This window comes from Ziziphus jujuba, chromosome 5 (genome assembly GCF_031755915.1).
Source record: "Ziziphus jujuba cultivar Dongzao chromosome 5, ASM3175591v1".
NCBI lineage: Eukaryota > Viridiplantae > Streptophyta > Magnoliopsida > Rosales > Rhamnaceae > Ziziphus > Ziziphus jujuba.
The window spans coordinates 16,328,622-16,356,040 of NC_083383.1; the positions used below are offsets into that span (position 1 = coordinate 16,328,622).

Here is a 27,419-nt window from a genome sequence, read left to right on the forward strand (position 1 = left end):
TTGTAGTTAATTGATAAATTTAATAAAATATAATCACTGTTAACAAACACTAATAAACAATTGAAATAAGCAAACAATTGAATTTAAAAAAATAAATAAAGACTAAGCAGATTGAAAACAACACTTAATTTTATATACCAATATTTTTTTACTAATATATTTGACAATTATCATTCTAATAATTGGCACTTAATAATAATAATAATAATAATAATAATAAATCATAGGCTTTAAATGACATAATTCTATGATAGACAAAAAAATAAAGAGTTAAAAGTCTTATATTCATAAATGATTTTAAACATTTTTCAATTGACTATTTAAATAGTCAGAATGATTTCAAAAGTACCCGTGCATGGATTAGGCCATATATATATATATATGTATAGATTGATATTCACATCAGAACAACATAATGATTTTAACAATAGATTATTTTTTATTATCCTTGATGTTTAAATATAGAATTAATGACATATTAAAATGTTATTTAAAAAAAAATTATTAAGATATGATAATTAATAAATATAATTTTAAATATTAATTATTGATACAATCCAAAAATTAAAAAAGAAAGTTCTAATGCTTGTTCTTATATTAAAGTACTGATTTGAGCCTTGCCACACACACATATACTTAAATATAAAGAGTCAAACTTATATCAAGACAATTTCAACTTCTTTTATTAGTTCTTAAATCACATTAAAATCAAAATTTAAAATTTAAAAGAATTAATTATATAATTGATTTTCAAACTATATTTTACAAGTCAGTCCTTAGAGAATTTTTTAGACAGTTTAATCTTCAAACCCATCAAAACATTGCATCATTAATTCCTGAACATCATTCCATCAAAAACCTACCATTAAATGCACTTAACACATGCACGAGCTTTAAATTTTATTTTTTCACATGTTTTTTAAAGACCAATTTGTAAAACAAGATATAGTTTGGAGATTAATTTGTAATATCTGATATAATTTGAGGATTAAATATGTAACTAACCTATTTTAGATAATATAAATTCAAAATAATATTTTCTTTAGAAAAATATTAAAAAATATAATTTGTTAAAAATATTATTTTATTCAAAAAAATTCTTCAAATTATAATTTGTTCACAAAAATAATATAAATAATATTTTGTTAGACAAATAAAAATACCACTTTATTTCAAAAATAATTAAAAAACACGTCCTTCAAAAAATACGAAAATTAACATTTTCTTAAATAAATAAAAATTATATTTTCTTAATATGTATTAGAAATAATATTTTCTTAAACAATTGTATTATTATTAGTTTTAATAATTAATAATATTTTCTCCGAAACTTCCATTATTATTAACAAAAAGGGTTAACTAAAGTAATTAATATATTAATAATATATATTAAATATATTATTTCTTTAGAAAAATATTTAAAATATAGTTTATTAAAAAAAGGGACAAAAACATTATTTTATTCAAAAAAATATTAAAATTATATTATCTTTAAAAAAATATTTTCTTTCAAAATACTAAAAATAACTTAAGAAATGATTAAAACTAACATTTTCTTCAAATAGTTAAAATAATAATTCAAAAATATTAAAAACTGTTTTCTTAGAAAAAAAAATAATATTATTAGTTAATAATATTTTCTCCATAATTTGAAGAAAAAATTATATTTTTTTACTTTTTTTTGAAAAATATTAATTAAAAATTTATAAAAAAATATGTTTCCTAATATTTTTTCTAAAAAAAATTAATTTCAATATTTTTGTGAAACAAATATAATTTTAACATTTTTGACTAACATAATGTTTTTGACATTTTTTTAATGGACTGTGCTTTTAATATTTTAATATGAAGAAAATAATATTTCTAATATATATTTTCAATATAATTACTTTAGTTAAACTTTTTTTTTGGGTTAAAAATAGTACAATTTTTGGAGAACATATTATTAATTATTAAAATTAATAATATTGCAATTTTTAAGAAAATATTATTTTTTATTATTTTAGAAAGAAAATAGTATTTTGATATTTCTAACTAAGCATTATTCGTATTATTTTTGTGAACAACCGATAATTTGAATAGAATTTTTTGATAAAATAATATTTTTGTCATTTTTAGCAAACTATATAATCTTGTATTTTTCTAAAGAAAATATTATTTTTAATATATATTATCAATAATGGGTTAATTGCACGTTTAATCTTCAAATTATATTAGGTGTTACAAATTGATCTCTAATTATGTTCTGAGTTACAAATTAGTGCTTAAAATGATATGTGAAAAGATAAAATTTACCCTTCATTTAAAGCTCAAGTGCGCAATACGTGCACCAAACAGTAGACTATGGATGGAATAGTGTTCAAGGATTAGCAGTTCAACTTTTTTGATAAGTTTAGAAACTAAAATGTAAAATAATAATAAAAATAATATTCATAAATGACAATATAATTTGGGGATCAATTATATAATTTATCTAATTTAAAAAGTGATCAAATATGAATTTAATGATATATTAAAGCTTTATTTAGAAAAAATGAAGTCTATCAAACCCTTTGTTTAATAAATATAATTTTAAATTTCAACATTTTTTATATAATTTAAGAATTTAAAAAAAATTAATATTAATTATGATATTAAACACCTCATTTGAAATTGATTGTTGGTTATATATACATATATATATATATATATATATATGTATAAGATGTGGTTGTGGAAGGGTAGACGTTAGAGAAAGCTGGGGAAAAAAAAAACCAAAAAATATTCTTATCTTGTCCCACCCAACTTGGTTTGAAAGCGTTTGGTGTCTTATCAAATTGGTAATGCTGTCTATTAAGCAAAGCAAAATTTTGCATCAAATTATAATACTTGAAAACTTCCTCATCTAATTTAGTCATATGTCACTATGATCATTACAACTATATTTATATTAATGTCCAAGGAAACAACTACCACATTATTATTATTATTATTATTGCCCTTCTGATAGCTAGTTTGTTTGGTTTTTTTCTTTTTCCCATAAAAACCAAAAAGGAAAGAAATTTATGTTTTTTTTTTTTTATTTTTTTATTTTTTATGTATCTCTTGTCTAGCTAGTTTTTATAAAATTATTACCATAACTTTTTCCCCTTTTTTGGGTTAAAGTTGCAGTAGTGACTTGGCTTTCTTAAATATCCATGGCATGTAGGTCCGAGTTTGTTTGCTTAACTCCCCTTTCCCTCTTTTTGATTCACTATTTGTCCCTGTTTAAAGTTTAAGTCATAAACCATCCTCTTTTTTGATTGTGTAATTATGTTTATAATAATAATTACTATGGTATCAATTGCTTGTTTACCATCTTTTTAGTTTTTAGTAACTATGATGTCATACATTAAGTAAGGTTGTCTAATGTTATTGGTTCTCACACCCACACCATGACACTGTAAATTTTAAAAATATCACCTTTTTTTTTTTTTTAGAGTAGAAATTAATCAATTATTGTGTATTAAGTCATTTATCTATTTAAATTTTTATTTATTTATATTCAATTTATATTAGTTTTTTAATCATTATATATTGACACATTATTTCTCAAATCCATTTGTAATTAAATAAGTTGATAAACAAAGTTGGTGTGCATAGAATTACTAAATTTCAAATATAATAATTTAAGAAAATATATACAAAACGAATTTGGAAAACAATATATATATATATATATATTTTGTAAAATTATGTCTATTTATGAATAGCTTTATTTTAAACATACATGCATTATTTGTTTCCTTCATTGAATACAGGAGAAAATTACAAACTGTGCTCCTCAAAATTCACTTAAGTTTCAATTTTCTTCATAAACGTCTTTTTTTTTAAAAAAAAAGAAAAGAAAAAAAAAAGAAGCAATTTCTCCTCTGAAATATGAAATTATGTCAACATACGCCTTCCTAGTTTTTGGAAAAATTAACTAATTAATATTCAAATTGATTGTTTATATAAATAAAATATGTACGAATCAAAACTTTTGTGGAACAAAATTGTTTAAAATGCATCAAAACAATTTATTTTTGGTATTCTTTTTCAATTTTTATCAAAATAATTTGTTCACAAAATTTTTTATTTAAATATAAATTATTCATATGAACAATAAATTTTATTAAATGCAACAAAAAAAAATTTAAGGATTTGGTAAAATTAACGTTATACCAAATTTCAAGAGACAAATTGCTTAAAATAATATGAATGTAAATAAAATTTATAAAAAATGTTGTCAAATATACGGTTCATCTCTAATTAAATCCAAAATATTTATGTGGCAAATATTTATAGGTTGATTGCATTATCAATTATTATTTGAATTTAAATCTAAAAACATAATATAGAATATATTAATATTTATCGTTGTCACTAATGAGTATATCCAATAGCCAATGTGGAATGTTTTATATGTAGCAGTAAAATTGACAATGTTGACATTTAGGTGGCTTATTAAATGTTCAATCAAACAAAAAATTTTCTTCAATGATATTGCACAAAATGCTATTGATAGCCATTAATAACTACTAATTAATTACATGTTTTATTAATTTTCTTCTTTTTAGAAAAAAGTTGAGTTTTTAAGGAAAAATTAACTTTTATGAAAAATAAAGGATATCTAAGAGAGACTTTAGATATTTTCACCTTGATATATCTAAGTTATATCGGTTTGATATTCATTCTATACATTACCATAGAAGAGTTGTTATTTTAAAATACCATTAACATTGTTTATGTGTTATGTATCTATTTTCATAATTTATATTTTTATTGAAAATGTTTTATGGTAAATGTAGCTTACTCAATATATGGCATAGAAATTAAAATTGTTAGGCAATATAAATGCATAGTTAATTGTAAAATTAATTTTTAATAGTAATGTATATAAAAGATATTATGGTTATCAATAAGTTAAATATTTTTTCTAAAGAATTAAATTAAATTTTTTTTTTAGAAATTTTAAAATGTTTAACAGACCTCCATCCAAAAATAAAGGGTTATATTGATAGTGTCCATTTTTTTTATTATTAATTAGTTTAATAGAATATTTAGATAAATATATTGAAATTTTTTTTTTAAAGTAGTTGGCTATCTTTCTAATGTGATAAAAAAACTCTAATAATAAATAGAATAATTGAAGATGCTTTAAAAAATAACTTATTCAATAAAATTAGAATTTCCTAACTAGAAAATTCTTGATCAAATATATACTAAAATTATTTATTTATGAATAAAATTCAAAATAATACGACTATTAAAAATGATAATAATCTAATTAACTAAAAACTGGGATGTGGGAGCGAGAGTAATTATTAAATCACAATTAAAAACATTGATAATATAAAATGAACAGCTATTTTCTTTTTATATAAAAATGCCTACAAGTCGGTGTTTCAGTATGGAATTGGAGCCGACAACTTGATCCTAATTGGTCGGTTTGTCACGGGGCCTCTTGGAATACTCTGCCCTGCTACTGCTACTCTTCTTGTAATACGCTAAATTTCCATCATTTAACAAAAATCAATACTAGTTTGGGTATTTTACTGTCACATTTTATTTTTAATTAAATTTTTATTTTTTGTGAAAAAATCTATACAAAATTATCATTATCTTTTTAAATTTTTGCATAGATATAAAAAATTAAAAGTAACTTTCAAAGCTTAAAAATTATTTTTGGAAGTTTTTATCAATTTTCAAAATGTATTTCATCTTTAAAAGTATTTTTAACTAAAATCTCTTAAAAAATAACTTTCTCATAAAGCAAGAAATAAGTGTAAAAGCTACACTAAACTAACGACATATTTGATATATAAAATGATTATTTCTAAAAAAATACCTATTAATAAGAATTAAAAAAATGAAAAAACATAAATTTTTCTATTTATACGTTTGATTATTATCCTAATCATGTTGAAATTTTAGTCTTTAGAATTTTTTTTTTCAAAAATATCAAATTTGATGAAAATTAATTAAAATTAAAATTCTATAGTTACTTATGCATTTTTAATTTAGAATTATAAATTTAAATTTGGATATATTTTAAATATGATAAAGATATTTATCCTTTAAAAGGAATACTTATTTTAAATTTTTTGATGGGAATAATTATTCTTTAAAATAAGTGAATAGATATTTTTATAGAATAGATGTTTTTGAAATTTAAAATATATCAAATAACTGAATAACCAACTCTATGAAATAGCTATTTATTCCTATATCTATTCTATGTACCATTTGATTTATGAATTAAATATTGGAATAAAATACATATTCTTAAATTTTGGTATTATTTTATTTAGTTGGATTTTTAAATTTGGGCTTATCTGTTTATGTGGAATCTCAATTTCTCAAAATAAGGAATTCTTATTTTTTTTTATAAAAAAAATCAAAATCTCTATTCTCCCAAATAAAAAAAATTAAAAACATACTACTTTACGTTGTTGTTGTTTTTTATTTATTTTTTATTTTTATGCTTAATACTTTCTTTGTAGCATTTTTCTTGCCCCTTTTTTTTTATTTAATATTATATTTGATTATTGATACCAAACTAAAAAAGTAGGAATAACTATTATTTCACACTTTTTTATTCCTAAAAATTATCAATCTTATTTTTTTTAATAATAATCATTTTGTCAAAGTAACATATCTTAAATCTCATATCTGGAACCTCTTATGCTTACATAGCAAAGATTTGACTATTAGATAAAATAATAATTAATATTTGAATTTAAATCTAAAATTTAATAAAGGTCATTTTTTCTTTAACTAAAGAATTCTTGCATATATATTTATAAATATATGGATAGTAAATGTTAAGTTTAGTCCGCCTTATTTTATTAAACTAAAGTTTATCATAGATGACCGTTGGATTTGTCAATGGATTGATTTTTATTTTTAAATAAAAATTCAATATTCGTTAAGGGTGGATTTTAATTTAAAAAATAAAATGAACTTTATTTGAGTTTCAATATATATATATATATATATACATTAATTCTCCTATTTGAAAGTTCTAATGGTGTATCAAATTTTGATTATTGGCTCTTGAATTGATCCAAATGCAAAGATTTAAAATTGTAATATCGGATTATATAGAATAAATGACATTATTAAAATCTTAAGAAGACAAAGTAAATTCTATATAGACTCATAAAACTCCATATTTGAATCCTAAATTGGTAAAATGAGTCTTGTATGGACTCACAAAAACCCTCAAATATATTTTTAAGGGTACATTTAGTACACGTGACTATATTAGTCTATATTGTATTGGTTTATACTATATTAATATTGTACAGTATTTGGTCCAGGACTATATTGTATAATAAATTTTTTTACAAAAATTACTTTTATTGAAATAAAATTGTTAATTATTAATAATAATATTGAATTTTCTATTATAATTAATAAAAATTAAAATGATTATTATTTTTAAATATTATAATCCATTTTTTTGAATAATTATATTGTTTTAAACATATCAAATTGAATGTTAATCATTAATATTAATATATAATAATTACGTTACCTAAAATCATAAAATATTAAAGAATTGAAAAAAAAAAACTTAATAATGATACAAAAGTAAAAAGAAAAAATTCAAGCCAAAAAAAAGAAAGAATAAAGAAAACATTAATGTGCAGTGGCAATAACAATGTTTGCCAAATAAAAGGGGAAAAAAGTGTTTGTGCAAAAAAAAAATAATAATAATAAAAAGGCTTGTAAAAAGTAAAAAAATAAAAAAGAAGGAGGTTGAAACGCGCTGATACCGTATTAACCCAACTCTACCATGGGTTTTCATAATACATGCTAGCGTGGATAGAGTGGCGAGCTCCATCTAAATTTATGCGTCTCCATAAACGTGTAAAGACAGTCAACATTGTGTATTTTTTATTTTTTATCCAATCGTATATATATCTATTAAAACGGTCCAAGTGTTGATAAAAAATTAATATTTTTTCTTTAAAATAATTTTGATCTGAAAATACTTATATATATATATATATAGATAGAGAGAGAGAGGGGTTCATATTAAGACGACATTATTATATATATATATAGATATAGAGAGAGAGGGGTTCATATTAAGACGACATTATTATATATATATATATATATATATAGATAGATAGAAAGAGAGAGGGGTTCATATTAAGACGACATTATTATTTTAACATAAGATATTTTTATTAGCTTTTGGATTATATCAAAAATTAGAATTTAAAAATAAAAAATAATTTAATATGAATTTAATAATATATTAAAAATATATATAGTTGATATCCGTTAATTAATAAATATAATTTTAAATTTTCGTTTTTAATATAATACAAAGAGTTATAAAATAAATTTCGATAGTAGTTTTAATATTAAAGGCTTGATTTGAACCTAAATGTATATATATATATATATATTATCAATCTCTTAGCAAATCAACATAATAACATTGTACTAAAGACATTATCTAACCAAACTTTTAAAATTTAATAATAAAATAGTAGGTTTAAAATATCAAAATGGGGAGAATTTCGCAAATGATACTAAAAAAAAGAAAAAAAAGAAAAAAAGATGTTCTACCAGGAGCATCATTTTTGAAAGTTGGCCTTTTAGAAGAAATAATGATAAAAATGTTTTTTGCGTGTTTAGAATTTGATGTAATTTGTAAAATGTAATTCTTGCTCTTTTACTGATTATTTCTCCATAATATGTATATGTATATATATATATATATATATGTATATGCTTATTTAACTATATGTGTAATTTTATAATATATAGATATATATATTTTGATAATAGTAGTTTATAAAATATATAAAATACATATGCATAGAGAATTCTTCATTCAGGATGTTGGGATAATTTTTCTTTCAGGATTTCACTTTTAAATTTAAAAGGTTAAAATATAAAATTATTTTTGTGGTTTAAATGAGTTAAGATAAAATTCATTTTATCCTTTTAAAATTTTAATAAATCACTTAATTCATTTAGACCATCAAAACTTTTTTAAATTTTAACCAAGATATATTTAATAAAAATATGTATTTCTATTTCTCTTTGAGAACTGTATGTGTATTTTTATAAAATATATAATATATATGTATTCGTATTTCTCTTTGAATATATATATATATATATATAGAGAGAGAGAGAGAGAGAGTTTGTGTTAAGTATTTTATTTTATATTTTTGGATCTTATGTCAAGGTATCAGATACAATGAATTTGAGCTACAAATGAGTTTATATTAAATTTGAGCTTTCACAAAATATAATTTAAAAAAAAAGGAGAAAGGCAAGTCAATTTTTCAGTCAATTTTTGGAATTTGTAAATAATTTTAAAATTTCAGGTTAAAAAAATAAAATAAAAATTGGGTGTAGGTGACGAGTGTTAGTTGCTTAACCGTGTGAGTAATTTTCCCTGAAAAACCGTATATAACCGTAAATCTATATCTAAGCGTTTTCACACACTCCCACACACACACACACTCTCTCTCTCTCTCTCTCTCTCTCTCTCTCTCTCTCTCCACCTGACCTTTGAAATGAGATTTTAAATCCAGTGGTATTAAGTGCTTTCACACCATTCATAGCCCTTCAAGCCCCTCTTCACCCCTTTCAAATTTCAAAACCCCAAAAAAAAAAAATAATAATAATTAAACAAAAAATTTTTTGAATCCGAAACATTTTAGGGTTCGGATCTTCCCGATCCGCTTAATCCATCCTCATTATCGTTCATTACCTCTTTCTCAGATCTTTCAAAAACCCTTTTGCTGTAATTTTTTTTTTTTTTTTGGATTGAATCGAAACCCAATGGAGTTTTGATTGTTTGCACGCACTCGAGGTAAGTGATAGTTATAGTGTGTCTAAGGAGTTTCTTAACCTTTCTGTTTGGATACTGAGAAAACGGAAGGGATATTAAAGGAAAAAAAAAAAAAAAAAAGAGATTATAAATATAAAATGGTTGTGGTTTCTGCCAAAAGTCTTATCTCAGTGGAGTGAATTTTTTTTTTTTTTTCTTTCTTTTTGGAGGGGCTGGGTTTTATACACTTTTTCAGTTATCTGAATATGGGCTTTGATTTTTTTGAGTAACTGGTTGTTGCATGCCCTTTGATGCGAGTAGATCAATGTGGAATTTTGGACTTTTTTTCCTATCTTGAAATGTGCTTGCTTTTTTTTGCGCTAGATGTAGAAATTATTCCTTGTCATTTTAATATTTTTTTTTAGGCTAAATCTTGTTTTGTTTGAGAAACAATACATGTTTGTGTTTATTTTGATTTTGCTTCCATTTGCTTGCGGGTTTATCTGGCTTTTTCCCTCTTTTGCTTCACTTCTAATATTTATAGTATTTAATGCTACGATCCATTTGATGTCTGTGTGATTGTCTTGGGCGTTGATGAACCGTTTGGTTTCTGGGAAACTGGAGGATACGGAATTTCATAGTCTTAAAATGGGTTTTTGTTGTGTCAAATTGTTGTACTTTTATTTAGTTTTTGTATTCATATCCACTCAGCAGCAGCCAAAAGGAGAAAAAGGAAACAGATTTGTTCTTTTACCGTGGATGGGCTTATGTTAGATGCACATATTTTGCTGTAAAATGTTTCTCAGACAAGTTATAATTTTTTTAAAAATTTTTTTATATTTAAAGCTTGAGAGTCATGTGACTTATTCTTGCTCACGGTCGTGAAATTCCTGCTGTTTTGCTTTTGACTTGTTTTTCTTAATTATTTTTACCTCCTATTTGTGGGCTTATTTTTCTCGGCATGTTTATTTTGCAGTTTCTTGTGTGTGATGGATTTGGATAATGTAGCGGCCACTGATGGGGTTGAGGTGACCCATCCAAATGGCACCTGTGGGCAACTTCCTGCCTCTGGAGAGGATGATGTTTCAGACAATTCTATATGTAAAAGTACTGAGACTGTAGTGCCGAATGGGAATGCAAAAATTGTTGTGAATTTGGATGATGGTAAGACTAATGACTCATCTACTGGTGAAGTGAAAGAGGAACTAAATGTTCACAGTACAAACAATGGTTTGGCTATTGCAGAGGTACTAGTGCTTCTTTTTTCTTTTTAATTTGTAGTTGGTCTATTGCCAATCCTTCTTATGTGCCTATGTTACAGGCTGGGGTAGTGAAAGGTGCTGATCATCCAAAGCAGTCCAGATCACAAAAGGTTCAAGGCACAAGCAAGAATGAGAAATCCATGAGCTCGACAAGTGTTTCAGCTGGTTTGCTTAAGAAGAACAAAGATGCAAAAGATGCAAAGGGAACATCTGTTCAAAATGGTTCAGTTGCTTTGAGTTCAAACCCAAGACAACCAATTAAAAGCAGCAGATCATTTAATGAGCGAAAGGTTCAGTTATCCATCAGAGATGTTGATATTAGACCTTTAGTTTTTTGCTTTTGTAACTCGTATATATGTTGATTTGGAGGGTATTGTGCCTTTTCTTTTGGTTTTGCTTGCTGTCACTTTGGTATCTGATATTGTTTCTACCGCTGTCTGCTCCATCAGCAATCTGGAAAGTCTGAGGCAGCATTGTCTGAAAGCCTTATGTAAGTTGTAGACCTATGCTGGCCTTATGTTTGATGCTGCATTCTCCTCATGCCTTTGGCAAATTGTCTCTCTCTTAAAGAATGCCCTATATTTCAATTTCAAATTTGAAAGTGGTCACCTTGTTTGAAATGTTTTATTTATTTTTAATCTCTCTATCCCCAAATAGAACATTGTTTGCCATTTTAAAATCTGACTTCCTTCTTACAGGGAAAAAACGAAGCTGAAGCCTTTGAAGAAAGAAATTGTTGATGATAAATCTGAAGAAGAAAATCAGTCTATTTCGTATCCATTCATTTTCAATATTTGCTGTCTTATTTGGTGAAAATTATTAGTATATGTCTTCCAACATATATATTTCAATATTCCGTGAATTTATAAAATATTGGTTTTTACTTAACTGCTTTGTGAAGTCCTACATCAGGAGAGGGCAAACCTCGCAGGGTGGGTATGCTACCAAACTATGGTTTCAGTTTTAAGTGTGATGAACGAGCTGAGAGAAGAAGGGAGGTTGGTAATTTAAGGTTCTGTCTTCTCTAGCAATTTTAAATTTTTTATGTTTTGTCAATGAGATATACTGAATTTTCTGCAGTTCTACTCAAAACTTGAGGAGAAGATTCAAGCAAAGGAAGTTGAGAAGAACAACTTGCAAGCCAAGTCCAAGGTGATATCTGTTACAATGGAAAGTCATTTCCAGATGGAAATATGCCTTATAAGAAAAATATTTTATAAACATTACTATTCTACAGGAAACTCAAGAAGCAGAGATTAAGATGCTCAGGAAGAGCCTAAACTTCAAAGCTACTCCAATGCCTAGCTTCTACCAAGAGCCTCCACCTCCTAAGGTAGAGTTAAAGAAGGTAAGCTCTTTATTTTTTTTTTTTTCTTTAAATATAACAACAAACATCGTTAAGTATTTTGCTTTGCTTCACAACATGGAATGGAATGCAGTTGCTTAATCTTTCTTTCTTCTTTTTTCTCTTTCTTTATAAGTCTTTTTCTTGTTTTAATTGCTCATGGCAAAAGTTTAGGTGCCTTAACTTCCAAGGTGATGGAGTTATTTGTCTTAGTGATATACTCAAATTGATTTTTCCAATGTTTAGATGGTTCCAGAATGATTCCAAGTGGGTAGTTTAGGCATGAGAGCAACTGTAATAGCCTTTATTTAGAAGTTGCATTAATTCTATGTGGAATCGAGGAGAATATCACATTGGTAATACAGTAGCTGTTTGGCAAATAATGAGGAATTATATTAATTTCAAGAGAATATAATCTCTTTCAGAGAGTTAAGAAAATTTTATTATGTTCTCTAGCTATTGTCCAAGCTGGAAGTGAACTAACTATATCTTTAAAGCTTCTAGGATTTTAATTACTTAGGATTTATAACGTATACCAGTTCCAGAGTATTTTATTTAATTGATTTATGAATTAAGAATTTTACTAGATGGGAATATGATTGTTAGTCCATTAGCCTCATATAATTTCATTTATTTGATTGTTTGGCATCTATAGAAGTAATGACCAGTTATAAAGATGTTCAGGGATCAAATTGGGATTTTATATCCTGTCATTTTATAACGTATACCAGTTCCAGAGTATTTTATTTAATTGATTTATGAATTAAGAATTTTACTAGATGGGAATATGATTGTTAGTCCATTAGCCTCATATAATTTCATTTATTTGATTGTTTGGCATCTATAGAAGCAATGACCAGTTATAAAGATGTTCAGGGATCAAATTGGGATTTTATATCCTGTCATTTTTATCCCCTTTTTTTATTTTTTTAAAGTCTCCTATCCTGGCTTGAGCAATTAATTTATCATCTACTTTTTGATGGAAAATGGATGGTGTTATTGACACTAGGCTGTATGGGACAGCCGTCTACACACAAGATGAGGCTTCTGCTAATATAATACATAATAAGAGATCTTTTATACTTTTTCAGTTATAACATGATGCATACTGATGGGGGGGTGGCAGTTTACCTGAAATTTCATTGATCTGAATGATCTGAATGAACCACCTTGCTGAAGTTGGCTACTAATTGAATCTGAATTGGTCTCAACTGTTCAGAATTTTAATTTTTTTTTTTTTTTTAAATCAGCATTAGACATTTAAAGGCAATAATCCTCCCCTCACCTCCATATGACTCTTGACATGGTATATCCTCATGAAAGAAAGGCGTCTGCTATAACGTCGTGTCAGTTTGTGTTAGTAATTTGATAATATTCTGTGCTGGTTGCTTCTGTTTCTGTTTCTGGCTGTCCATGCAAATATTTACCATATAGTCTTATCAATTTGTTTTTTAGTAATGTAATTTTTGCATCTTCAAATGATTATCCCCCTCAACTGCTCTAAGATTTTTACATTTTTTCCATAGTATGGTTGCCTTCTTGGGTAGAGCAAAGTCTAGTATGTCTAATAGGATTGTTGTAAAGCTATTTGTGCAGATGCATGTTATCAGTAATAATCAATCTTAACTAAAATATACTGTAGTTCCAAGGTGAAATTTTTGATTTGTATTCTAAATCATAAATGGATGTTTATCAAATAAAAAGAAAGGCATTCTAGTGTTATAAACTAGTAGTGTCTGATGCTATTATTTTAACTTCTCTTTTTTGTAGTAGATATTAATATTTCCATGGATTTTCAATGTTGTCTTTATTGCTTCAATGCAGATACCAACAACAAGAGCTAAATCTCCCAAGCTTGGGCGAAGGAAGAGCTTACCTCCCGTTGATTCTAAAGGAAACAGTAACGCAACCAATCCATCTGGCAGGCTGAGTCTGGATGAGAAAGTTTCTCAAAACCCTACCAGAGGATCTCTTGTGCATCCAAAGAAGCCACAACGGAAGTCTCTTCCTACACTTCCATCCGAAAAGGCCTCATTACCCAATACAGTAAATGGGCGCAAAACCAATGCTTCCAAGGCAAATGTGGAAAAGACAAATGGACTTAATGCAAAAAATGAAGAAAAAACTTCCAATGCAAATGAAAAGCAGACCATGCAATCCAATACAACGAATGAAACTGGATCTTGCACCCAAGAACAGGAGGGAATTCACGAGGCTGAGCCTGGTGAAACTCAGCTCCTAAAAGAAAAGAACCAAATGGTTGACGAGCAATGTCAGCCCACCCTGGCTCAAGAACCTGTGGCATTGGAGCTTTGAGCAGTAGGGACAGAGAAATGGATGCACATAGAAAAGGCCTGAATGACTCCATACATCAAAATAAAGGAATAGACCTCTATTATTCAAGGAAGAAGGCATGAAGGAATTTCGTGTTATGGTTTGTGATGTCATCTTGTCCATAGTCAGCAGCATTGGTTGTTTTCTTTTGATTGATTTCAAGGTTGCTGGTCTTTGTCATTGGGATTCTGCATTACAGTTTGCAGCAATGTATGTAACTATAACCCAAGTTGTTTCTCTAATTTATATGCTGTCTAAATCTTTGCATTAGATGCAGGTCATCATTGGAAATGTTTGGGAAATTTTGGTAAAATCTTCCGGTAGATAGTTCATGTTTGGAAGTATTCTAAAAGCCTATTCTGTTCAACGACTGGGAATTATGAATGAATGAAGGCTGATTTTGTGTGGTGGACGTGTTTCTGTTTAGTCTATGTTAATTCTTTTGCAGAGTGTTTTAGTTACACTTTCGGTGTTCGGTGGCTGCGGTGACAGTAGGTAGTTCTTGTTAATGGTTCTGTTAGGATTTTCTTTACTTTTTTCTTTTTTTCCTTGAAAATTAACCATCACTTTATGATCTATTTCATTTCTTTACCTATCTATCCATTCACCCAATAGAAAGTGTTTTTTTTTTTTTTTTTTTTTTGTGTTTGGTGAATGGAGGAGAGACTCAATTTGCATGTCCTTTTGTCAAAAGCCACTATTTGAGATCTCTGAAGTGAATTCCAAATCAGTCTATGTGGTTCCATTTCCCTCAAGACTTGTTTTTGCTAATGCTACTTGGAAAGGACAGCTTAGGAGACGACTAGCTTTCACAGCAGGTTTGGCAGCTAAAGGCACGCTCACGGCAGTTTTATCGTTGGAGAACATTGTACTCGTTGCTTTTCATTTTGTGATCTGGTTAGGAAATTGTTACTGCTATCTTTCATGAATCTAGGAAATTCTTAGAAAGCTTCTGGAATCTTAACAAGCTTTACTCTTCCGATAGCGAAATTAGGAATCAAGCATATCAAACAATACATTGTTCATGTTATGCCCTGTTTTTTTCAATGATGGAACTCGGCTAGGCAAATTTACTTGGAAAAAGTTTCAAAATTTGGAGGCCAAAAACACCTTAAGAAGTGATGTAGGCATTTCAAAATTACTCCCAAATGGGCACTCAAGGCTCCAGATGCCATCCGGAACTCTCTGCCATTTCCTACTTGAGCTTATAGCGCTTCTCAGCCGTAGGATTATTTTTACATTGAAGAGTTTTATTGATCCAGAATTTTTGTGCTTGGCTCTTGAGAAAATTCCAAATCCTTAGGAGCCGCTAATGCTTCTTCTTCTTGTCAAATAAATTCCCCATCGGAGAAGTCCCTATATGTGCATCCACAAGAATCAGATCGGTACCATACTTTACCTCATTATCCCAGAGATATAATCCCATTGGCGAGCTTTATATTCCTACACTTATTTCTCTATTTCTCGATTTTTGTTTTTTTAAAATTTATCATTATATTATTATTAGTTTAATTAAATGGTTACGTTACGAATGAGAAAAAATGTCAGTGAGAGTAGAAGATGAGAAAAGTGGAGATTATCTGTAGATGAGAGGAAAAAGTCAAGAATATCCACAACAAATCAAAGGAAACAAAACAAACCCAAGCACTAGGGCCACAGGATTAAATGGTTTTATGAAAGAATATCAGCTACAGATGTTGCCCTGTATAAAAGACAAGAACAATCAAACGTATCCTTCTTATATAAATTATTCCCCGTTACTCAAACTTAGCTTAAGATATTTTTCATTTTCTTTTCTTTCCAACCAAACATTCCCAACCCCTTCATAGTCCGGACATTTTACAGCATCAGAAAGATGTCACCTCAGCAGAAATTCATCATGGTCATATATACACAAGAGGGGTTGTCAATTTTGGTAAGCAAATGAAAGAAACTTTTACTACTACCACCAGACAGACATGTAAAAGTTCATTTCAAGAACCAGCAACTAAAGGACGCATAGAGGAGGGACATGGAATGGTTGTCTGAATGTTTTTTGTGTCTTCCATTCCATGTCCTCCTCCATCTTCATCTTCTTCATCTTCTTCCTCTTCATCTCCAGCATCCCAAAGGAATTTAGCGTATGAAGCGAGAACAAAACTGTATATCAAACACATAGAAATCATTATAAATCAAATTAGAAAATAATAATAATAATAATAAATACAAAATGAACATTTTTTTTTTTTTTAAACCAAAACATAAAAAGCAAAAATAGTTTACCATACCAGTCATCAGGAGCAGACTGAACAGCTTGATGAAAATAGCTCTGAGCTCGATGAGCATCTTTGTGTCTATACCATATTAGATCTCCATATAGAGATAAAGCATTCCCATCACTTGGCTCTGCCAAAATTGCTCTTTCACAGTATTCCTCCGCTTTTTCAACATCACCAAGTACCTGAAAATTTTATAAACCTTTCTTCTATCTGAAATTTCACAAACAAAAATCCTAAACAGTTTTTCAGAAAAATTTTACAGAATTCTCTAATCTTAATTTATCCCTGAAAAAATCAAATTCTCTCTTACTTATTTTCTTTCATTTTTACCTCTTTCAAGAACCTTGCGTAGTTCCCAAGAAGCAGAGCATCTTCTGGGTAGTCTTTGATCATTTTTTTATAATACCCATCAATGCTCTCACTCCCTTTGCCGGAATCCCAATACCCATCACTCCCATCTCTGTCGCCACCGCCACCACGGCCGCCGGAGATACCGCCAGCACTGCCATTTCCAACCCCACCACCTACCAGAACACCCTGTTCCACCTTCTCCTCCACCCCGAGAGAGCACGCTTCATCCATCGCCAACCCAACAGAGCTCGGCATCGTCATCATCATCGGCGTGGATTCCAAACACCAAAGACCCATTTCTCGTTCTTCACTTTGGTGGTGGATAACCTCCTTTATCTTCTTCTTCTTCAACGGAGAGAGCTTGACAAAATTGGTTTTCTTGACTGAGTTTGGAAGAGGGAGTGAGGAATTGGAAGAGAAGGACACGTAATCGGTTCGGATCTCGGAACGGTAACCCGGGTCGGGTTCCGGCGAGGATTGACGGAGGCATGGATTTAAGATCGGTGAAGAAGCGCTTCCGAGAAGCATTCTAATATATATATATATATTGTTTATTTATTTTCTCAAAATTCAAAACCAAAATTCTCTCTCTCTCTCTCTCTCTAGATAGAGAGATAGCATAGCAATGGAGTCTTGTACGTGGGAACGAAGATGAAGAAGAAGAAGAAGATGATGAAAAGAAAGGTGGTATCTGGAGGCCGATCTTGGCCGTCAGATTGGATACTACGGTGCGTTGGATGTGAAAGATAGTTATGGAGCGTGGGCCATATTTCATAAAGCAAAATGATGTGTCCTTTTTTTGTTTAGAGCCTTTAGAAAGCCTCCACGTAGGCCTTTTTGTGTTCAAACTTGTGACTTTTTTTTATTTTTTTAATCTCCTACAGTTGCCAACCATTGTCCGGTTCCTTCACTCTTGTAGATTGCAGAGAACTGCTCAAGAGAAAAAAAAAAAAAAAAAAAAAACATTAAGGGTACGCTTTGTACGTAAAATAGACCTAGAAATAAAATAATTATTCTACGTAAATATTTCATTATATCTTTTAAGATTTGAGGTAGATATAAACATATTTTTTAAATTTTTAATAAATTATTTATATTAAATTATATTTATATTTTCAATAAAATTAAATTACTTTTAAATGTCTTTTTTTTTCTAATAAAAAATAATTCTTTTGATAAAATTAATTTGAAAAGGTGAAAATTTTGTCAATCATTATTTTTAATTAATTTTATTTAAACTGTATGACAGTTTTTCAGTTTAAGAAAAAATAAAAAAACTATATGATGGTTTTAATCATTTAAGCTTTTTTTTTTTTTTTAAACTAAGTGATAATTTCTTAAGAATGTTTAACTAAAAGTATTATAATTATTAAATATATTTAACTAAATATATTAAAAATTTTCAAATATATTTAACTAAAGGTATTTGTCAAATATATAACTTACTTATAAGAACTTATGTAATTATCATATAATTTAAATAAAATTTAATTAAAAATAAAGAAAAAAATTTTAAAGTCTTCAAATTAATAATTAAAAAAAAGAAAGAAATTTAAAAATAATTTAACTTTAGAAAGGTATAAATGTAAATTTAGACTGGTTAAGGGAGTATAAATGATTTTTTCAAAACCTCAGGAATATTTTTGTATTTAACCAAATCCAAGAAGATGTAAATAAAATATTTCTTAAGATTAATCGTTGTTATGTTTCATACATTTTGAAGTTCAGGAATATCAATTTTATAAAAATACTTATTTTCTCATTTAAAAAAAATAACTATTCCTTTCAAAAAGTTCATATTCGAATAAATATTTTTATCATATTTAAAAAATATACAAATCAAAATTGATTATCCTAAACTAAAAATATATAAATAATTATAAAATTTAATTTTTAATTAATTGTTATCAAAGTTGATATTTTTGAAAAGATAAAAAATCTTTATGAAGATTAAATATCGAACGTAATTAAAATAATAACAAACATATTAATAGAAATATTTATTCTTTTTTCTTTTGTTTGTTCCTATGCATAAGTATACTTTTTTTTTTTTTCAGAAATAATTATTTTATATACCAAACATAATATAATAATAATAATAATAAATATTTGGTATAAAAGAATTATAAGAGAAATTGTCATTTTATGATCATTTAGACTTACATGTTAAATAACAGTTTTAATGTTTATCATCAAAAAATTCATTTTTGAGGCTTTAATAAAATAATAATAATAATAATAATAATATAATTAAATACTTTAATTAAGCTTAACACACAAACTGGTAATTATTACTTATGGTAACAAATAACAAAATTATTTTATAATTTGAAAGGTAAATATTAGTTCAAATCTAATCAATCTCTTTGGTTTTAATTATGTGTTTTTAAATCTTTTTTTTTTTTTAATCTATCTTTTACATTTGAATATTATTATTTGTTATCCTTACAATGATAGCTAATAAAATCAAATGTCCTAGAAGTTATCTTGATAATTCCAAAAAAAAATTATACAGTTTTATTCTTTATATACTATAATTTAAAATATACAAAAGATTATAAAATTATTTTATATACTATTTTTAATACCTAAAAGATTCATAATTTATACAGTTTCAAAGCCAAGCCAAAATCATGTCTTTTTTTTCACAAATTAAGCACTACAATTAGAAACAAAACCAAATAAATTGAAAGCTAAACTAGAGACTTACTTCATCTAGCCGAAACCTACACTCTAGCATCCCCTTTGGCAACTTTTTAGTCCTATACTTCTTCATGTTTTTTGTTTTTTAGTAATATATATTTTTTAAAGTGTTTGGTTGTAAATTTTTATATAACTTTGAAAATATTTGGTCGTGAACTTATAAGCATTTTTAAAGTTATTCATTTATATACTTTCATATATATGTTTCGTTTTATAAGAATATATACTTTTTGGATTGTTTGTTTTGGTTGTGCCCTTAATATCTTTGAACATTCACAATTGTATACTCTTGAATAGTTTCAAATTTATTCAATGTTGCCAAACATTTTCTAATGATTTTTTATATTGTTTAGTCCTAAACTTTTGTACAATTTTAAAGATATTTAATTATATATTTCTAAATATTTTCAAATATATTTGGACCTAATTAACCAAACTAAACATTCTTTACTAATGTGGGATTCACAATATAGTTTCAGACATGTCAATAAACAAAATACAACAAATTTTTTTTTTCTTTTTATCTTTTGTGGTTGGTATAATCGTTTTCAACCCTAGTTTTTAGTGAAGTTTGAGTTAGATGTAAAGAAATATATTTTGCGTACATTTTGAGAGAAAGAATAAGACCGTATAAAAAAGTTATTCAAATAAATTTAAATAAAAATGTCCTTAATAATAAATTCAACGGATGTAAAAATATAAATTTATAATAAAATTATATAAAGTTTGTTTGATTGTGAAATTATAACTAATGTATAAATTATTAATTGGCTGTATTTTTTTTATAATATTAAATATTTAATATGGAATAATAAACAGTTTAATAGTAGTTAATTAAATTATCACGTATTCTATTAAAAAAAAGAAATTATCATAGTCCAACTGGTACTCAATCAGTAATGTGATAAAATAATATTTTTTCTTACATTTTTATAATTTCTTAACTCCAACATCAATTTCTACAATTCGTATCCCTACGCAAATTGGTTGAACTAAAAAGCCCATATTGGTTTGTGTTAGATTTGATGGGACTTTAAAACGTTTTGGAACAGCAATCATTAGCATGGTTTATTCTTTAATTTTTTTCAATATAATTGTAGATAATTTGTCTAATACAAATATTTATTATTTAACCTATTACTAGAGTTTGTTAAATATCCAACTAACTCCAAAGTTAAGTTAAGGGAGGAAAAAAAATAATAATCACCAAATAAAATGCAATTCCAAATTGTGTTGACATTTTTTTTTTTTTGGGGGGTAAAATTCTTTTTAAATTTTTTTAGGTATTTGAGATGTATAACAAATTAACGAGTACCAATAAACATTTAAAGTAAGTAAATTATACATATTTAATTAAAAATAAAAATAAAAACTAAAAATTAACTATGCTTTAATTTTTTGGAAAAGAAAAATATGGTTTATGAGGAATCAATTTAACAGTAGTGATCTGTGACTTCTCATGAACAAAATCCCTAAAAAAACGCTTTTATGCTTTTTTGTCAAGCATTTAGGAAATGGTTTTTATCTTTTTAAAAATGAATTTAAGACGTTTTATTTATTTTTCTAATAATGAATTTTTTTTTTTTGGGAAGTATTCTAATAATGAACTTACCGTTACTTTTAATACATATATTTTTAATTATATTTTAAATCTTACATTTTCATATTATTTAACAAATGCTAAGAAAGAAAATTGATTCTTTTAAAATTAATTTTCAGAAAATTAATTTCAAAAAACAATGTCTTTAAAAAATTTACTGCGGACAAACAATGTCTAAGAGTAAACTTTAAAAAGTGCATGAAGGATTATCTATAATTTTATGCTAATATGATTGTACTTTATGGTTGAAGATATTTAAAATTCCAAATCAACTACGATTTTTCTTTTTTTGAAAAAAAAAAAAAGCTATGATTTTTTTTTTTTTTGTTTTGAAACAAGACACTATGATTCTTTTTTTTTCATTTGAAATAAATCAACAACATAATTAAAAGCTCGAACCAGTAACATCAAATCAAACCAAAATGATTTAGAAAAAACTTATCATCTATAGAAAATAATGTTATGTACGAAGTAAAATATAATTAAGACAGATTAGATAGTTTTATTATTATTATTATTATTATTATTATTTATACAGCTTAGATTTTTAGGAAAACTGAAAATGTCGAAAGTCACTTTCATTGTCGCCGTTGATTAATGGGTTTGTAATATTATTATTGTATTAAAATATTTATTGGTTTTCCATTTTTTTTTCCAATTTCATAATAATCTAAATAATAATTATTAATAAATATTTTTTTTCTTTTCTTTTCCTTTTCTTTCCTCCTTAAAATTATCGTTTCTTTTTCTTTCCCTTTAATACAAAGTATGTGCTTTAGAAAAATTAAAAAAAAAAAAAAAGTCAACATTTCGTCTATGGCTCGCGAGTAGTATGATAATAATAATAATAATAATAATAATAAGAAGAAGAAGAAGAAGAAGAAGAAGAAGAAGAAGAGATTTTGGCACCATACTCGAGTAGTTTCAATATTTATACTATTAATCGTCTTTAATATTGTGTTAGAACCAATACTTTTTAAAATTTGTAAACAACAGCAGCATCAGTCCAAAATTTTTACATAATAATTTTTTAACTGTTATATTATATTAAGGAGAAAAAAATTTGATTCTTATTATATTCTATTTAAGAAAGAGAAATCTCTTTATTATATACATTTTAACAGTTAAAAGGATTGAAAATTTTAAACTTATACTATGCAGAAACTTCAAAAGGTGTTGATATTTATTCAATATATATTTTTTAGGATAAAGATCTTTTGCTTGTTTTTAAATATTAGTTACCTTTTTTTTAGTATTTTAAAACTATAAAAACAGAGACTAATTCATTAATTTTTTTCTATTTTTATCCGATAAAGTTCAAGATTATATTTTTATAATGTTATTAAATCATAAAATATTAATTTTTAACCTTTTTTTTTTGTCTTTAACTATTTAAATTAAGATAAAAACTGCTTAGAATTGATAAATTTAAAAAATTAAAAAGAATTAAATAATGTTTTTTAAAAGCATAAAATCTAAATAAAATAATTAATAAATTGAAAGTTTGTAAACAGCTGTGGATCCACAAAATTCGGTCAAAGGGGCACATTTAAAAACAATTTTTTTCTAAGAAGTTAAACTATAATTATTGATAATAAAATCAAAAATTATTTATTCATAAACAATTACGTAATTAGTAATTTATACTTTCTATTCAACTATTATTGTGTAATAATATGAAATAAAGAAATAGTTATAATGGAAATAATATTTAAAAAGATAAATATTTTACATGCAATAATCTCGAAAACTATATAGATTTTGGTTTTTTTTTTTCTTTTTTGTTGTATAAAAAACTAGTTTGAATGGTCAAAGATATTCATAAAAAAATGATTAAAGATATTTTTTCTCAAAGAAAGAAATTTGGAAACTTATAGGTAAATTCTAAAAGCATTTTTGCAATGATGAATAGAGTATTTAAAGATGGATTAGACAAATTTATTAAAAAAATGAAAACTAATTCAAACAAGGAATATGTGAATAATAGATAGAATACAATAAATTAAGGGCAGAACATGCCTAAAATTTGAGTGATAATCAACTAGTTATATTAAAAAAAAATAAAAATGTTTAAAAATAAATAAATAAAGGGAGGCCTTGCCCCTTGGGCCTTAGGTAAATCAGCCCCTGGTTGTAAATTAAATTTGCCATCCTCATAATAAAAGATGATGAGCATCACCAGCTGTAGAAAGCCACAAACAGTACAAGCTCCTTTACCTATCCACATCCACCCATTAAATTAGGGTTGTACAGAGGTTGGATTGGTCAATTTTTGTCAAAATTCCAACCCAACCTAATAGTATGGGTTTACAAAAATCAACCCGACCAAATTTATACTAAATCCAAACTAACCTAACCCTAATAATATCGGATAGGAATTGGTCAAATATTTGAAAATAATTTCAAACTACAAAAGTTGCACTCTTTTTTTGTTTGGCTTTTGTAAAAGGCCCAACGATCAAGACCATTATTCGTCAAAGTGTGAGGAGGATTGTGCTTGTATAGAGGAGAAAAGAAACAGACTTCTTCATTTTCTACCAACGAGGGACAGCTGTAGATTTCACTTTTTCTATTTTAAAAACCACATATGCACACATTGAATAAAATACTAGCTCAATATTACCAATAGCGTGCACATTCCAACGGTCAACTTCCTCTTCATTATGCCCAGGTCACGATTTCTATCCTTGATAACTACAAGAATAATTAATTTTTGGTTAATATACTTCGCAGATTGGTTCATGCATTCATAGGTTTCAATAAGCCTAACCCGCTGGGCGAATCGAAGAGGTCGGGTTTGGAAAAGAAGAACCCACTAGCTGATCCTTAGAATTTGAGCCTGCCCAGACGATTCAATTTGGGTCGAGTACGTGGTGTTAGTTGGGTCCTCGATTTTTTAAACAAACCTACATCAAATCACTCCAATAAACCTTAGCCATTACTCGGTTGCTTTTTCAACTTGAGACCCATAATAATCGAGAAAAAAAAAAAAAAAAAAAAAAAACTAGGAACCAACTTTCTGGACTGAGTTCTACTAGTCTGTCATGTGGGAGAATTTGGCCTTGCCCATCCAAACTAAGCCTCAACATGGATACCCTTTCAATTAACATAATTTTTACTCTACCCAATATTTTCCATTTGCCCCCATTTTTTAAAAAAAAATTAGGAAATAAAAAACCTTTTTTATTAAAATATTTTTAATCATTTTACAAATCATGTTTCCATTTCAGATGGGCATGTCATTTTTCTCTCTTCTCCATTCCCCTGGTCTCTCAAAAACTCCAATCTTAAACTTGTCATTGTAAATTTTGACCATTTTTCATCACCAAAATAAAGCAATTGTCGAAAAATTCTGACCGTTTTCCATAGCCAAAATAGAGCAATTACCAAGAGTTTTCATCTATCACCATCTTTTATCCCCAAAATCTTCTCTCATGTAACTCCTTAACTCTGGTGGTTCTCTCACAAACTTACTATTCTCATTCAATCAAATAGAAAAATTCGTTTTTGAAAAGAAAGAAAAAGAAATGTTTTCTTTTTTGATGGACTGTTCCTCACTCTTTCTCATTCAATCAAATTTTCTTGAAAAATTTCTTTAAACTTCAAAATAAAATTGATGTGCAATTAATTTAATCTCTGTTTTCTTTGTTAAATGAAATTTTTGTCCTTGTTCTTCACATTCTCTTCAGATAATAGTTACATAAACACAAAGATTGTGAACATTATCCTTTGATATCCGTAGTATTTTAAATAAATTATTGTGAAACATTGTATATTTCTAATATCTTAGATACCATATAAACACTAATATTCTTGTCTGTGATGAATTGTGTAAAATTTTCGGTACAATGGACTTGTATTGTTTTAGTTTGATAATCGTTTTTTTCCCCTTGCATTTTATTTATTTTTTAGCATTCACAGTAGTTGATTCTTGAGTTTATTTTTTTGATGCATAAATTAAGCAGTAGCACATCCATTTTTATTGCCTTGCATAATGTTACTGGTCTCTAGTACTGTCTTTCACATATGATTGCCAGTTCATATATACAATTTGTTTTAGGTAGGATGCAGTTGACACAATGCATTTTATTGAAAACCATGATAACTTTGTTATTTCATTCATAATAATTTATCTAGCCTTCACCTTGATAATAGTACTTTTTTGCCTTAGCTTGCTGACTAAGTGAATTGTGTAAGGAGAAATACTAAGGTGAAGATTGTTCATTTGCATTTTGTTATTTAAAATTGTTTTTCTTTGTATGAAGGAATTGTCATTTCACTTAGCAACTCTTTTTCTATAATTTTATCTGGTTGTCTAATTTTATAGTTAATTGTGTTGTATTCATGCTTAGTTTTGTATCTATCTGGCTTTATGATTTTTTAGTTAATTGTCAAGTATTCATGCTTAATTTATATGCTTGCTGGTAGTCTGGTATCATTTAAATTTTTAATGAGTACTTAAAGTATTGGCGGTTCTTATTCAAAGAAGGTAAAACAAATAGTTGGCTAACAAAGACATTTTGGTTTAATTTCTTGGTCGTGATGATGGATAAAGAATGGATGCATTTATCCATGTTAGTTTTCTTTTTTCTTTTTTGATTTTCTTTATATATATATATATATATATATATATTTGTTGACGGATAAAGAATGGGTACAAATTATGCAAATGTGTACTGATGTTTTGATTGTGTAAAATGGGTTAGGAGAACAAGCATGAATATGTGGTGATGTTGTGATAATAAAGCTGCCGAGCTTAAAGATAGGTATGATAAGGCATCGGAGAGTGAAAATATTGAAGATGGAGACTGAAGTTTGAAGATTACTAGCAGAGAATGTGAAGTTAAGTACTATTGATTTTAGCTCTAAATTTGATTTCCAATACTAGTATTAATCATTGCTAGTATTTTGAACAATTAATTGACTACAATTATTAGCTTATAGAAGTGCTTTGCTTATAATATAATTTCTTGTAAATTAGTTTGTGAGTTTTTTGCTTTGAATTTGAAGTATAGATTTTGTAGTTGGGAAGTAACTCCTTTACTTAGATCATATTTTTGGAATCAATGGCAGATAAATTTTGACATTTGTGCTTTGGGTCTTTAACAAAATGCCCAATTATGTTAAAAGAATATACAAAATTTTTCTTATGTTGTTAAAGAATGCATTATTCGGATATTTAACAATAAATTTATTGTGTTGTTAAATGTTTTGACAACATGCATTGTGTGCTGTTAAAAGTAGTACATTTAACCACATGTTGGTAGACAACATACTGAAGCATATTGTTAAATCCTATTGACAACATGCAAGACAAGTTGTTGATTTAGACACTTTTTTATTATTATTATTTTTATTTTGTTGATCCTAGATATTTTTTGAAAATTATAAAAGTGATTGTAGGGTGTTTGCTTTAAAATATGTAGATTACAAAAACAGTGGTAAAGCTATTTTATTCGAGTAGAATGATATGGAGTGTTTTAGGAAGAAATATGCCATGGAGTTGTATTTTAATAATTTTTCACTTTAGATACTATTTTTCCATTTTTGCCATCCAAATACATTGATATAAGGTTTATATTATGATATGAGAGGTTCTTTTTTGCAATGCAAAAAACACTTTATACAGTTTTATAAAAATTTAAATTACTTAAATGTCCTCATTCAATTTCTCCATTTTTTTACAATTGATTTTTAGTATCTTTTTTCTTCTTCTCTCAAACGATAAGCCACCCAGAGAGATATCAATGTCAGAAGA

The 27,419-nt window shown here is 26.6% G+C and overlaps 2 protein-coding genes across 2 annotated transcripts; one reads left to right on the top strand and one right to left on the bottom strand.

Moving 5' to 3' along the window:
• The first annotated feature begins 9,500 nt into the window (after positions 1–9,500).
• LOC107405171 (protein WVD2-like 6) lies at positions 9,501–15,161 on the top strand. Its single transcript, XM_016012183.4, has 9 exons — positions 9,501–9,850; positions 10,785–11,055; positions 11,130–11,360; positions 11,520–11,560; positions 11,769–11,843; positions 11,972–12,068; positions 12,151–12,222; positions 12,308–12,418; positions 14,240–15,161. Exons 2-9 carry the CDS (start codon positions 10,798–10,800, stop codon positions 14,729–14,731), a joined length of 1,377 nt encoding a protein of 458 aa, XP_015867669.2. The 5' UTR covers positions 9,501–9,850; positions 10,785–10,797; the 3' UTR covers positions 14,732–15,161.
• Positions 15,162–16,368: 1,207 nt separating this feature from the next.
• LOC107405173 (uncharacterized) lies at positions 16,369–18,011 on the bottom strand. Its single transcript, XM_016012185.4, has 3 exons — positions 17,338–18,011; positions 17,017–17,189; positions 16,369–16,888 (listed from the first exon to the last, which is right to left on the bottom strand). The coding sequence occupies exons 1-3, from the start codon at positions 17,884–17,886 to the stop codon at positions 16,723–16,725; spliced, it is 888 nt and encodes a 295-aa protein (XP_015867671.3). The 5' UTR covers positions 17,887–18,011; the 3' UTR covers positions 16,369–16,722.
• Between the last annotated feature and the right edge of the window lie 9,408 nt (positions 18,012–27,419).

Excerpts from the sequence above, each read along its gene's own strand:
- LOC107405171 (XM_016012183.4), top strand. The coding sequence starts at position 10,798 with ATGGATTTGGATAATGTAGCGGCCACTGATGGGGTTGAGGTGACCCAT. Across the intron at positions 11,561-11,768 it reads GCATTGTCTGAAAGCCTTAT|GGAAAAAACGAAGCTGAAGC; the intron begins GTAAGTTGTAGA and ends TCCTTCTTACAG. Across the intron at positions 12,419-14,239 it reads CTAAGGTAGAGTTAAAGAAG|ATACCAACAACAAGAGCTAA; the intron begins GTAAGCTCTTTA and ends GCTTCAATGCAG.
- LOC107405173 (XM_016012185.4), bottom strand. The coding sequence starts at position 17,886 with ATGCTTCTCGGAAGCGCTTCTTCACCGATCTTAAATCCATGCCTCCGT. Across the intron at positions 17,190-17,337 it reads ACGCAAGGTTCTTGAAAGAG|GTACTTGGTGATGTTGAAAA; the intron begins GTAAAAATGAAA and ends TAAAATTTTCAG. Across the intron at positions 16,889-17,016 it reads CAGTCTGCTCCTGATGACTG|TTTTGTTCTCGCTTCATACG; the intron begins GTATGGTAAACT and ends TTTGATATACAG.